At 57.3% G+C, this 14,204-nt stretch overlaps 1 protein-coding gene across 2 annotated transcripts in view; it reads right to left on the bottom strand.

Annotated features, from left to right (window-relative positions):
* The window catches only part of UHRF1 (ubiquitin like with PHD and ring finger domains 1), a 33,124-nt gene that overhangs the window by 17,158 nt on the left and 1,762 nt on the right, over positions 1 to 14,204 (bottom strand). For both annotated transcript variants that reach the window (XM_043586261.1, XM_043586260.1), the window contains 3 exons: positions 5,815 to 6,078; positions 4,904 to 5,064; positions 1,791 to 2,006 (listed from right to left, as the gene is read on the bottom strand). In XM_043586261.1, coding sequence (XP_043442196.1) covers positions 1,791 to 2,006; positions 4,904 to 5,064; positions 5,815 to 6,078 — 641 coding nt within the window. The remainder of the gene's footprint in view (positions 1 to 1,790; positions 2,007 to 4,903; positions 5,065 to 5,814; positions 6,079 to 14,204) is intronic.

Here is a 14,204-nt window from a genome sequence, read left to right as displayed (position 1 = left end):
TAGAAAAGGAAGAGAACCCAAAGAAAGAAGAAGGGAGCAAATTTAAAAGATGAAAGCAGTAATCAATGACATTGAAAACAAGAAAACATAGGGGCGCCCGGGTGGCTCAGTCGGTTAAGCGCCCGACTTCGGCTCAGGTCATGATCTGGGGTGGGTTCAAGCCCCACGTCAGGCTCTGTGCTCACAGCTCAGAGCCTGGAACCTGCTTCTGATTCTGTGTCTGCCTCTCTCTCTGCCCCTCCCCTGCTCATGCTCCCTCTCCCTCTTTCTCTCTCAAAAACAAACATTAAAAAAAAGGAAACAAGAAAATAGAGACGAGCAATGAAATAACACACTGGTTCTTTGTTAGTAAGGACATAGCTGCAGCCTGGCCTGAGCCCCAGGACCTTGCTCCTAAATGCCAGCATCAGCCTCTGCCCTGGTGTCCCTGCTCCCACACTGCCCCCTACAGTCCATTCCCCTCTCGGCCACCAGAGCTAGGATTCTTAACTGTAGGTGAAAGCATGTCGGTCCTGTGCTTAAACGCTCCAATGGCTGGCCGCAACAGACAATGACCACCAGTTCCGTACCTCTCCAGGATGCTTGGAGGCTCCCACAGTCTTGGTTCCTCCCACCTTCTTTCCCTCCACTCCACCCCACTGGCTTTCTCCCCAGACTACAAATGCGCCAGGTATGGCCCTGCCCCAGGACCTTGGCACTTGTCGTGCCTGTGCTTAGGACACTGTTACCCAAATACTCGTGTACGTATACATGATACGTATGATGGAATATTATTCAACCACAAGAAGGAAATCCTGACACCTGCTACAACGTGGATGGACCCGGAGGACACTGTGCGCAGTGACAGAAGCCAGACACAGAAGGACACGTCCTATGTGACCCCACTCACTGGAGGTCCCTAGAAGAGTCCCGTGCACAGAGACAAAGAGTAGATGGTGGGACCCAGGGGTGGGGCAGGGGGCAGGCAGTCAGTGTTTCATGGGGACAGAGTCTCAATTTGGGGAGATGGAAAGTTCTGGAGACAGATGGTGGGAGTAGCTACACAACAGTGTAAGTATGTTTGATGCCCCTGAGCTGTGTGCTTGGGAAGTTAACACAGTAAGTTTTCTGTTATATATATTTTCTCTCTCTCTCTCTCTCTCTCTCTCTCTCTCATACACACACACACACACACACACACACACACACACACACACAGAGGCAAGGTAGGGTAGGGCTTGGCAAACACTTCCTGCAAAGGGCCAGACGGTAACTATTTTTGGCTTTGCAGGCCACACACTCTCTTTCCCAACTCATCAACTCTGCCCTTGTGACACCAAAGCAGCCACAGATAACCGTTGAAGAGATGGGCGTGGCTGTGTGCCAATAAAACTTTATTTGCCAAAACAGGCAGACGGCCAGATCTGGTCTGTGGACCGCAGTTTGCCGAGCCCTGATGCGGAGTACATCCCTACGTGCGCTTTGCTTCTGTGCGTGTCTATGCCTGCTTATGCGCAGAATATCCCTGGCAGGTAACAAGAAGCCAGGTCTCCAGAAAGGACAAGCGGGCGACCAAGGGAAAGAGAAGAAGGGAGAATATTCCTTCGGTACTGTCCGGACTTTGACCCATTTGAGATTATGACTATTCACCAAACTCCAAACAGCACAAAAAAGAGAGAAAGGCAACTTGAAATCTCCACTGTCGGGGCCCGGGGCTCGGAGACGGTCCCCGAGTGAGCGTGTGGCAGAGACCGAGGGCCTCACCCAGACGGCGCCGGCCGGACAGCCGCAGGGCCCGGCATGTCACTCACCCGAGCCTGACGTTGGCATACAGCTCCCGTGCCGTCCGCGTCTCACGCTTGCGCAGGATTTCCGCATCGTACCAGAAGCCACGCTCCTTGGGGTTGTCGGGGTTATAGTTGAGCATGACCACCTGGCCGACCTCTATCTCCTGCCACTGCAGGATGGTTCGGGCACGGGCCCGCACGTCGCGGGGACTCATCTGGACCACTCCATTCTCCGGGTAGCTAGGAGGAAAACCCCATGCTCAGATCCCGGGGGGAACACCCGACTTCACTCCCCGGGCAGGAGATAGAAGCCGACGCAGAAAAGGCTGTGCCAGCGTGGGTTTGGGTCACTTTGACCACAGTGGCCTGTGAAGTCCCCTCCCCAACAATCTCCTTGGCGGAAAATACACAGCCAAAGAAGACATACCCCGATTACAGAAGGTGTTGTGGGTTCAACTGTGTGTCCCCCAAAAAGACATGTGGGAGTACTAATCCCTGGTACCTGGGAAGGGGATCACTTGGAAATAGGGTCTCTGCAGATGTCATCAAGTTAAGAGGAGGTCAACACTGGGGGGGGGGCCCTAAATGCAATGACCGGTGTCCTTATTAAGAAGAGGAAATACAACACGGGGCGCCTGGGTGGCTCAGTTAAGCGACCAACTTTGGCTCAGGTCATGATCTCATGTTCGTGGGTTCGAGCCCTGCGTCGGGCGGGCTCTGTGCTGACAGCTCTGAGCCTGGAGCCTGCTTTGGATTCTGTGTCTCCCTCTCTCTCTGCCCAACTTCCCCCATCTCCTCAAAAATAAATCAACATTTAAAATTTAAAAAAAAAAAAAAAATAGGGCGCCTGGGTGGCTCAGTCAGGTAAGCGTCTGACTTCGGCTCAGGTCACGATCTCACGGTTTGTGGGTTCGAGCCCTGCATCGGGCTCTGTGCTGACAGCTAGGAGCCCAGAGCCTCATTTGGATTCTGTGTCTCCCTCTCTCCCTGCTCCTGTTCTTCTCTCTTTCTCAAAAATAAACAAACATTTAAAAAAGGGGGGGAGGGCACCCGGACGGCTCAGTCAGTTAAGCGACCAACTTGGGCTCAGGTCCTGATCTTGTGACTTTTGAGTTTGAACCCCGTGTCAAGCTCTGTGCTGACAGCTCAGAGCCTAGAGCCTGCCTGGGATTTTGTGTCTCCCTCTCTCTCCCTGTCTCTCTCTGTCTCTCTCTGCCCCTCCCCTGCTCACGCTCTGTCTCCCTGTCTCTCTCAAAACTAAATAAAACATTAAAAAATTAAAAACAGGGTCGCCTGGGCGGCTCCGTCAGTTAAGCGTCCGACTTCCGCTCAGGTCACGATCTCGCGGTTGTGGGTTCGAGCCCCGCGTCGGGCTCTGTGCTGACAGCTCGGAGCCTGGAGCCTGTTTTGGATTCTGCGTCTCCCTCTCTCTCTGCCCCTGCCCCACTCGCATTCTGTCTCTCTCTCTCTCTCTCTCTCTCTCAAAAATAAATAAACATTAAAAAAAGAAAAAAACAAAACAAGAAGAAGAGGAACTTAGACAGGAGAGTGACGCGTGAAGACAGAGCCAAAGACTGGAGGGACGCAGACACAGGCCAAGGACTGCCAGCCGCCACCAGAAGCTCTAAGAAGCAAAGAGGGACCCTTCCCTAGAGCCTCCGGAGGGAGCGCCGCCCTGCCGGCCCCGTGATTTTGATTGTGGACTTCTGGAGTCCAGGGCGGGGAGAGCACCAACTTCTGTTACTAGAAGCCACTCAGCAGTGCCACGTACTTCGTTGGGGCAGCACCCCCCGCCCCAGGGCTTACTACAGAGGACATCTGTGGAGGCAAAAGACTGCTGCCTGCCTCCCCGTGCCTCTACCGGGAGGGGTTTATGGAGAGGGGCTTACCTCGTTACAATAGGAAGTCATCATTCCCAACATGCGAGAATATTCTAGCAGCCTCGAACAAGGCATAAAGTAATTGGGCTGAAAGAAACATTCTACCAACAACGAGGTTACACCTCAGCTGAAGGGGAATCCCTAGATCGATCACGACTGCCCGCAGCGCCTCGTGCCCCCTCTTCTCCAGCAAATGTTCCAGAACGAGGCTTGCCCAACTTTCCCCGAGGGTCAGACAGTGAATATTCTAAGGTTTATAACTACCCAACTCTATACAAGCAAAACAGCCACAGCCAACATATAAAGCAACGGGCGTTGATGTGCTCTGATAAAGCTTTCTTCACAAATCCGGGCGGCGTAGGGCTGGGGACGCGGCCCAAAGGCCGCAGTGTGTAACCCCCTCCGAGAGGCCGCGGGTCCTGCAGGGACGGACTCCTTCCTCCAACTCTCCCAGCGGTTTTTGCAGAGTGAAGGGAGGATGTGTCAGAAACCGGCAGGGAAGCCGATGGGGCCCCTACACTCCCCCCCCCGGAATGTAAACTCCCTGGGGAGGCGCACGCCCTCTGTTACGGAAGGAGTCGTGTCCCCCAAAGTCTCCAGGTCGGAGCCCTAAGCCCTGATGTGACTGCACGTGGAGGCGGGGTCTCCAGTGAGGGGAGCAGCGTTAAGAGAGGCCATAAAGGTGGGGCTCTAGTCTGACGGGACTGGAGTCCTTCGAGAAGGAGACTCCAGGGCTCTCTCTTGGCCCCACAGAGGACCGGCCGCCTGAGGACACAGTGGGAAGGCGGCCATCCAAAAGCCAGGAAGACCCTGCCAGCCCCGTGATCTGGGATCTGCAGCCTCCAGAACTGTGACATGTAGCCGTCCAGCCTGTGCGGTCTTGTGACGGCCACTCAAGACACCCGAGGAGCACATCCGAGGTCCTCTCCGTGACAGACGGGGACTCCCCGTGCCTCGCACACAGTAAGCGCACACTAAGTACTTGTGCACTCCAGTGAGGGACACACGAGAGAGCCGGGAGCCGGTTCATGCAGTGGCGACACAAGGCACGAACACAATAAAACAGGAAGCAGGGTGGGAGGGGCACCTTTCCAACTAGATGACCCGAGGAGGGGGTCCGCCTGGCTGTGGGTCCCCGAGACGTGGCTCCTCGAGGGGTGGCCTCCTGTGTGGTTTGCTGGCGCGGGTGGTGCCAACCTCCAGGCCCCACATACACGGAGCCAACGCCCCGGCCCAGCCACCCTCGGTGCCACTCACTCGTCATATTTGACGTGGTAAATGATGTCGTCTTCGGGCGTCACACTGGAGGTAGAGCTGCAGGGCTCGTCTTGGGAAGGTGCCTTCCTGGTCACCCTGACAACCTGCGCCTCGAACCACGCCCCCATGTTCGTGTCCCGAGCATCCACATACTCGTTGACCTGCCAGGGGCGAGAAACCGAGGACACTGGTCCGATCGGCAACGCTGACCACAGACGCCGCAGGCTCTCGGGCACCCGGACTTCGGGACCGGGATCAGACCCAAGTGCCCACACAGGATTCCTTGGCTGCGGCACCGCCGACATTGGGGCCCGGTCGCCCTCCGGGCAGGGGTGTCCCAGGTGCTGTCGGGGACTGAGCAGCATCCCCGGCCCCCCGCCTGTTGATGCCAGGAGCACCCGAAGTGGGGACAGCCACAGACGTCCCCAGGTGTCGCCAAGTGTCCCCTGGGGGCAGAATCGCCTCTGCTTTGCAGTCCCGGGGAGGCCAGAACGCCCGTCTTTCAAGATAAGCTGGGAACCCGGATCTTTATGTGATGCTGGCTGACCTCGAGGGTGGCAGCGAATTCAGGGGTTTCGCGGCCCCTGGGAAGGGCACAGAAGACTCCCGCACAACCCGGACACAACACTCACCACGCAGGATCACAAGGGAATGCTGGAATATTCTGTTCCCACAGGGATGCTCCAGGAGCCCACCCACTGGCGGTTTTCCCGGCAGGACCGGGGGCCCAGCCCAGGGAATGAGCAGCCTGCCCGCCCTCCTGGGACCGCAGGTGGGCACCTGGGAAGCCAGGGACGATGGAGGGGCGGAGGGGCAGGGGGGCAGGCTGCCCGGTGGCCTGGGGGCGGAGAGACTGGCCGGGCGGGGGGCGGGGAGCACACTCAGCCCCAAACCCTCTGCGCGAGACCCACCTTGTACAGACCCAGCTCCGTCTCGTCCCACGCGTCTTCATCCGCTAAGCCCGCCTTCCCGTCCGCCTCCGAGGCCGCCTCGCCGCTGTTGGAGGACTTGTCCGACTCGCTCTGGCCCAGGCAGCAGCCAGAATCGGTATCTGACAGTTCAGAGTCCTTCTCCTTGCTGCTGCTGGGGGGGAGCACCAGGCTCTGGCGGACCAGGAGCTGGATGGTGTCGTTCAGGCGGACGTCATAGTCGAAGAGAGTGTGGCCGTCCTCCATCTGCAGAGACACGGAGGCCAAGGTCACTGGCCCGCCAGACACCTGCCCTCGCCCTCCCGGTGCCAGGCAGGACTCCGCCACGAGCACGGTACCACACCTGCCCTCGCGGAGGCCAGGATCTAGCTGAGATTACGGGACGACACGACCTATCAGCTCCCGGGGGGTGCACGCTGTCACCCCTTCCCTCGGGGCCCTTACGCCTCCAAAGATATTCCCTGTGTCATATGGCGAACGTTCTGTGAACGCACAGCATAACCTCCCACGTCAGGAGAGGTTTTCTTTCTTTTTTTCTGAACGTTTATTTATTATGAGAGAGGGAGCTGGAGAGAGGCAGGGAGAGAGACTCCCAAGCAGGCTCTGAACCATCAGCGCAGAGCCCAACGCGGGGCTCGAACTCACAAACCGTGAGATCACGACCTGAGCCGAAATCACGAGTCGGACGGTTAACCGACTGAGCCACTCAGGAGCCCCAGGGAGGTTTTCTTAATATTCTGTCTTTCCTAACTTTTATCACAATAAAAACGCGTTACCTTTATCACTGGTTCTAAACAGAGGGCAATCCTGCCCTCCAGGGAACGCTGGGTGAGGTTCCCTGGCTCAAAAGTGTCTATGGTGTGAAGGCAGAGAAACTCCGCGCTAGTTATTTAGGGAAAAAAATGGGAGCGCAGGCCCTGCCCACACTGGGCAGCACAGCCACTCCCCGCAGGGTCACACGGTCCAAAGCAGGGTGAGCCCCGGTGTCTGTGAGTCACCCCGTCTCTCCCTCCACTCGGCGTGTGTATTTAAACGTGTGCAGTGTCCCAGGACATCAGAAGGTCAGGCTATTACAGAACGCAGAGATTCCTGGGGGTGAATGGAACCCCCTAACCAAGGGGGTCTCGCTCAGGGTGATCCTGTCCCCGGGGGACACTCAACGAGACCTGGGATCGTTTCGGTTGTCACAACCGGGGTGCTCCCAGCGTGAGCGGGCGGGGCCGGGGAGGCCCCCACAACAGGGAGCGACCCAGCCCCCGTGTCCCCGGTGCTGAGGAGACCCCGTCCCAGATGCACCGATGCACCCACCCAACAGTCAGCAGTCCCTTTGGAGGCTCTGGCTCTCGCTCGGCCCCTCTGCCCACCGGAGTCCCTGCTAGCAAACCCTCCCTGCCAGCCAACTCCCGCGAGCCACCCTGGGCGCGTGAAGGAGTTTTACCTTCTGAGCCGCATCCCGGTGGCTCAAAAGGCCAAGGAGTTGTCTTTTGCTAGAAACTGTCCCGGGGCGCTCCGCCAGCTCCCCGCAAGGACCCTCGGTGCATCTAGGTCTATCCCGATGCCCCAAGGCAAGTTTCTGCACTGCGGACACACGGGGCCGGACTGTTCCCTGCAGGACCCTCCTGGGCACCACGGGGGAGCGGCAGTCCCGACCCCACACGCTCCCTGCCAACCACAGACGTCCCTAGACACCGCCCACCGTCCCCTGAGGGCAGAACTCGCTGGTTCAGAGGCAATGTCCTAAAGAAGAAGGAGAGAAAGGACAGCAGACACGAATCAACTTTCCTTCCTTCCCGATGTGCCGGAAGTGGTGGTTCCCAGGCCGGGTGGCGGGCGATGTCTCACACCAAAGCGCGGCTCGGGGCCCAAAGCCCCTGCCGCACTGGCTGCTAGTCTTGTCTTTACCGGTCACAGGCCGGAGAATCTGATGAATGATCACCCCGCTCCCCCGGGAGGATGCACCTGAACACATTAACGCTTGCCTACGGCCACAGGGAATTCCGCGACCCCGCTCCCCCCTCCCCCCACCCGTTCACCTGGCACGAGGGTGCAGCCTCCGATGTGCCCAGCCCTGCCCACGTGCCACGGGAAGGCCAGGGTCGGGGAGACATGATGCCGGCCCTCCATCACAGGGCCAGCACGGGACAATGGGTAGAGGGGACACAGATGGGAAGGAAGAGACCAGACTGGTCAACCTGCACACCCATATGCACAGCAGCCAGGCTCACAGCAGCCTAAGGGCGGAAACAATCCAGCGCCCATCAACGGGGGGGGGGGGGGGGGGGGGGGGGGGGGGGGTGGATACACACAACGCGTCTGCCGCGCACGAACACGTCACTCGGCATGAGCAGGAGCGAGGCGCCCACACCCGCTGCCCCGCGGACAGACCCTGAACACCTGATGCTCAGAGAGGGAACCAGAGACGAGAGTCCACACGGGGTGTGAGTCCAGAACAGGCTCCTCCAGGGACAGGAAGGGGACTCCTGGGTGCCAGGGGAGGGGAGAGGGAGCGACAGCTAGTAGGGATGGGGCTTTTTTTTTGGGGGGGGGGAGGAGGTTTTTTATTTTTGAGAGAAAGAACGAGAATGAGGGGGGGAGGGGCAGAGAGAGGGAGACAGAATCCGAAGCAGGCTCCAGGCTCTGAACTATCAGCACAGAGCCCGACGCGGGGCTCGAACCCACAAACCGTGAGATCGTGACCTGAGCGGAAGTCGAATGCCTAACCGACGGAGCCACCCAGGCACCCCAAGGACGGGGCTTCTGTCTGGGGCAATAGAATGTTCTAACCTTGACTGTGGTGACGGATGCACCATGCTGTGAATATAGTGAAAAGCTCTAGACTGTGCACTTTAGGGGGTGAACGGTGTGGTATGTGAATCACATCTCAATAAAGCTGTCATTTATTTATTTGTGTTTTTTTAAGGGAGAAAAGGAGCCCAAGAAAGGCGGGTACTGTATGATTCCAGCTCTGGGACATTGTGGAAAAGGCAAAGTCACAGAGACAGCAGGGGCTGGGGGAGGGACTGAGTTGGAGGGACTTGGCACCAAGTTCAGTTTCAGGGCAGCGAGGCCCCTCTGATCCACAGTGGCGGGTACGTATCGCCACACGTGTCCAAACCCGCAGAACGCACGCCAGGAAAGAACCCTGACGTCACCCATGCATTGAATGTAACAGACATGTCACCCTAGCAGGGATGCCGACAGCTGGGGGGGGGGTGGTGTACGTGGGAGGCGGGGTGTACTAGAAATCTCTGAACCTTCCTTTTAATGGTGCAGAGAACCTAAGATCCAGGTCATGTCCTCACAGCCATGAGATCAAGCCTCATGCTGGGCTCCGGACAAGGGAGAGCCGGTGGGAGAGAGCCGGAACCAGGGAGAGCACAACCGGGCCCCTAGGGTCCACAAGGGGTCAGGAAGCCCTGACCGTGCAGGAGCAAGGACACAGACAGAGGCACAAATAGGGCAGGGAAAGGGGCATTCGGGCTGCGGGCGGGAGGTGGCATAGCGCATAATTCACAAGCTGGTCTGGCTGCTTCCTGAGGCCACTTCTGGAACCTTCCAGCAGGGCCCCCGCAGTCCGCAGGAAGCTTGCGCAAGTATCTGCTGTAAGAGAAGGTATGCGTTGTGCGCCCCTCTCCCTCCACCTTGCCTGCCCAAAGCTGTGCACAAACGTTCTGTTCAGGAACCATGGGGCAGAGAGGCTGGGCCCAGGCCTGCCTCATGCCAACGTGTTCGGCATCAGGTGCTGGAACATTCCACGTTTGGATTCGTTTTCAAGATCCTAAAATTCCAGAGCCTCTGGCCAGCTCAGTGGGTGGAGCATGCGACTCTTGATCTCAGGGTTGTGAGTTTGAGCCCCACGCTGGACATAGAGATTACTTAAAAATAAAATCTTAAAAAAAAGGGGGATCCTAAAGTTCCAGCGGAGGCTAATGGCATGAATAAAAAGTACAAAAACCGAACGACAGGTGATCTGCACCTCATGGTAGCAGTCCTAACGTTAAAATTAAACTCGAAGTTAACATCTCGTAGAACCAAACTCTGCACTGAGAAATCCCTCGAACTGCCTGTTCTAGAACATGTATACGTGGTTTGGGGCCGATAACTCCATAAGTGACAATTCAGGTCTAGGCAAAACTACCCACAGTATTTACGTCTGTCTGTCTGTCTCTCTCTCTTTTTTTACAGGCACAGAGAGCAAAAGCAAGCAGGACAAAGAGGCTGAGAGGGAGAGAGAGAGAATCTCAAGCAGGCTCCACACTGACAGCACAGAGCCTAACTTGGGGCTCGATCCCACAACCGTGAGAGCAGGACCTAAGCCAACAAGACTCGGACACCCAGCCAAGCCACCCAGGCACCACTGTCTTTCTTTTTTAATCCAGGTATGCCTCCTGGACATTTGGAATTTTCGGCCACGCATGCCATGCAAGGGCGAAATAAACACGTACACGATTTGACATCTAAACACGCTGGTTCCCGTTGGAAACTGGGATTAAAAACTTGCCACGCCTACCACTGCTGCCCACTCTCTGCCCCCTCGTGACAATTTCAAGGGCTACTTTTCAGGGTGCAGGGTGCTGCCCAGAGGCGCGAGAGGCCAGGAAATACATGCCCCAGGGCTTGACAAGATGTGGTTCTTCAGTCTGCTCGGAGCAGCCATCTCAGCGAGACGTGGGGGCGACAGACGCCAGAAGGGGCTTACCGTGGGCCTTGAGCCTCATACCAAGAGGGAGGGACCCACAGCTGGACCCACAGCTGGAGGAGGGAAGGGAGCACTGACAGGGCCTGTGGGTGAGCTGGGAGAGGGAGGAAGCAGGAAACTAACTGCTCTGCAGCCCTTCCCGGGGGCGCAGCCCTGGCCCCTCACCTGCCTGCCCTGCTTGGCCTCCAGGCTCTGCAGCAACCCGACATGCAGACAGGACACACGGACAGAGATGGGAGAGGAGAAAACACGTGAAGCCGGAGCCCAGATGCGGCAGAGGGGACAGGGCTCCCCGTTTCAGCGGGGAGAGCAAGGACAGCAGATGAGCACCTCAAGGCCACGCACGACCCCTCCTCATCACCAGTAGCTCCGTGGGCTCTTCAACAGGGTCCAAGGGACTCCTGAGACCACACAGTTTGCGCACCCCTCCCCGGGAAAACCTCTCTGCAACACGGTGTCCTAGGGGACCTGTTCTAGTACATTCCGCGGCAATGCTGTTCCTGACAGAAACCCTGGACCCCGAATGGAGGCGGGGAGGGGTGTAACCGGCAGGCTACAGCCAGTGTGACAGTCTAGCCTGCACCTGTTTTTGTAAATAAAGTTTTATTGGGCTCCTCCTGAGACACGCCCATTCATTTGCATACTATCTCCAAGGGCCGGGGTGAGCAGTCCTCACAGAGACAAATATTTACATAAGGGGTTTGCTGACCTGGCTTAGCGGGAATGCCCTCCAGCTGGGAGCTGGGGGGAGGGGGGGGGACCCTGCCTCCAACAGCCTGAAGGGCAGGACTCTGCTGCCCGACTCTGACTCTGCCCTTCAGGAAATCGGGGACAGCATTCAGGAAGAGCCAATTTGAGCTGGTGGGGTGCGAGGACACGAATGACCCTCGCAAGGCCGTTCTCAGGGCGCCATTCAGACTGATCCTTCAGACTGTCCTTAGCACAGCTTTTGAGGCCCGCGAGGCCGATTTAGCTGTTTCCCTAAAGTAAATTATCTACTAAATCAGTACTTCCCAAGTGGCGGCAAATGCAGGGAACGAGCCCCCCCCCCCCCCCCCCCCCCCCCCCCCCGGCGTCAGCAAGGCCGAGGGGGAGAAACCCAGAGCCCACGGATTCATTGCACCTTTACCGCTAACCGGCCGGACCTGGCCATGACCGCCCTTGCTTTCTCACCAGGCCGCACGGCAGCCACTTCCTGGGGCAGGGAACGTGGGGAGATTATGTGAAGAGCACAGCACTGCACCTGAGCTCAAGTCACCACGAAGGACAGCCATTGTCATTTTCATGGGCAGCCAAAAAAAAAAAAAAAAGGGCGCCAGATGCCTCTCGCCCTTGCCCAGGCTGGGCCTGCCGCCCGAGTCCCTGCCCCCATTCCGCCTTCTTGCATTTCCGCCAATCAAGCGACATAACCGCCAACCTATTCAGCCTAAACAACCCGGCCACGAAACCCTCCCATATCCTGGAGAAAGACTCAAGTAGGTTCTGCTTTATCGGCTCAATCAACCTCACTGCAGCCCTTGGACTACTACATGTTTCTTTTGGGGGGGGGGGGGGGGTGCGAGGAAGGATTACAAAGACTCTAGAACATTCTGTGAAAACAGCACTCTTGCCCCCACTGGAAACTGCGCGGCTTTCTATCACCTGTTAGCTTGGTCTGTTTGCAGACTTGACTCACTGAGGTGCTGCTATATAGGCCTTTGTCCCCGTCCCCCCCCCCCCCCGCCCGGTCGCTGTCCACACCTCCCGGCAGCCAGGCCAGGGCCTCGCCCCGCATCCTTGGGGAAGTTGCATCACGCTCCAGGCTCGGCTTCCTTATCCGGAAGCCAGAAGTGACGACACATTCCCTCACAAAGCTGCCGAGTGGGGCCCGTCTCTCATCGCGGACATCCTGAAAATTAAAGGTACAACATACGTGTCTAACGCCCGCAGGTGTTCGTGTTAGCGTCCCGCTTTATAACTTACACAGGAGTTGTAAGGACTTGTGTGTGGATCAGATATCACATTACGAACGAAGGGTGATGGGGGTTTGATTATGTGGCCGTAGACGTTTGTCAAAACTGCAAAGGGTCCGTCTGCTTTTGGTGAGTCTATCTCACTGTATACAAATGCCACCTTAAAACACACACACACACACACACACACACACACACACACACAAAAACCGATTTTGAACTCTAATGACAGGCGTGCTCAACTATTTAGAGAGAGCGTGAACTAGCGTCCGCAACCTAGTTTGAAACGAGTTCCAAAACACACAGTGGCTTGGTGGACAGAGAGGAGGGCAGAGCAAACTGCAAGGACGCGAATATGGAGACGCAAATGCAGAGACGCGTCCGTGGGAAGGCCCAGGGGTGGGTGCTTAGGTGTTCACGGCTCTTGTGACTTTTCTGCAGGCTTGAAATGTAACCACTGTAACACGCGCCACCTGGGAGAAGCTCACAGCTATTCAAACTTGAGAGGACAGGATCCAGCCCACCTCTGAATTACGCCGTGACCTGTTTCGGAGGTTCTCAGAAACTCCGCTCCACGAAGAGACTGAGTGGCTAACAGAAGTCAGCCTGGATGCCACACAAATGAGCCGTTGCTGGAGGCGGAAGACAGCACCTCGGCAGAGGTCACTCACAGCCCCTGCCTTTTTTTCGAAGTCGCAGGCCACCGAACAGTCAAAGCCCCCAGTTCGCGGGACCGGCTTCCCCTCCCCAGGCAGGGCGGGCTAACTCAGATTGTTAAGACATTGAAGTCATCCTGCCTGTCGCAGGAAGGAGGTGAAAGGTCTCCCAAGGGCACCACAAGCCCGAGAAATTAATCATCAGGTCTCATTTCGTGTTAAGCACGCTGGAGCCTCCCAGCCCCCAAAAATCCTGGCGGGCCAGGCGCAGTGTCGATTTCTCGATCGAGACACCAGATGGCGGCAGTACCCACTTCAAATGCAACAACAAAGTCAGGCACGCGCACCCCAACTGAAGACTTTTAATCCGGTACAGTCGCTACACCGCTGTCCCTACCGCGCACCCAACTCTGGGATGGCCCCTGCAGATGGGACTGGCGCTTGGCGTCGTGCTATCTTATCCCACGCCCAGGGAAATCCCACTCACAGGACGTGCCATCTCCCCAGAGACAGCGACAAAAACGGAAACCCCCCCTGCTGCCCCTGGAGAAAGCGTCCCAAGTGTGGGCAGCTGGGAAGGCAAGGGTGGCCATTTTAAACGCCGCCAGGGGCCCAGGGAGAGAGCGAGAAGAAAGGAGACGGAAAAGCGGGGCCCGCAGACCCGCGCAAAGCACAACGTCCCGCTCGCTCCGCACAGCGGGGCCCAGAGCGGCGGAAATTCCTGGCGAGCGAGCGCCATCTCCGGACTCTGAACAAGCGGATCCAGATTTCCAGAAAACAGATTCTGTGGGGGTCAAACTCTAAACAGGTACAGGCCGTGGGCCAGCAGCGTGTGTTTCAAAGAAAAAACCCGCTCCCCTCCGTCCCAGCGTCTGAGTAAGCGATCCGAGGCTCTTCCTCGAAATTCACCCGTCCTCCATTGGCCACCTCCAACTTCTTTCTCTAGAAATCATGGGGAGGGGAGCTTCACAAAACCGGGCAGGCAGACTTAAAAGCCCACACGCTACGGACTGGAGTGCCAGCTTCCTGCCCGGTATGTCGATCTGCGAGTGGAGCCTTTGTTCC

The sequence above is a fragment of the Prionailurus bengalensis genome, chromosome A2 (assembly GCF_016509475.1).
Source record: "Prionailurus bengalensis isolate Pbe53 chromosome A2, Fcat_Pben_1.1_paternal_pri, whole genome shotgun sequence".
Classification (NCBI taxonomy): Eukaryota; Metazoa; Chordata; class Mammalia; order Carnivora; family Felidae; genus Prionailurus; species Prionailurus bengalensis.
This window is presented reverse-complemented; position numbering and strand designations above follow the sequence as displayed.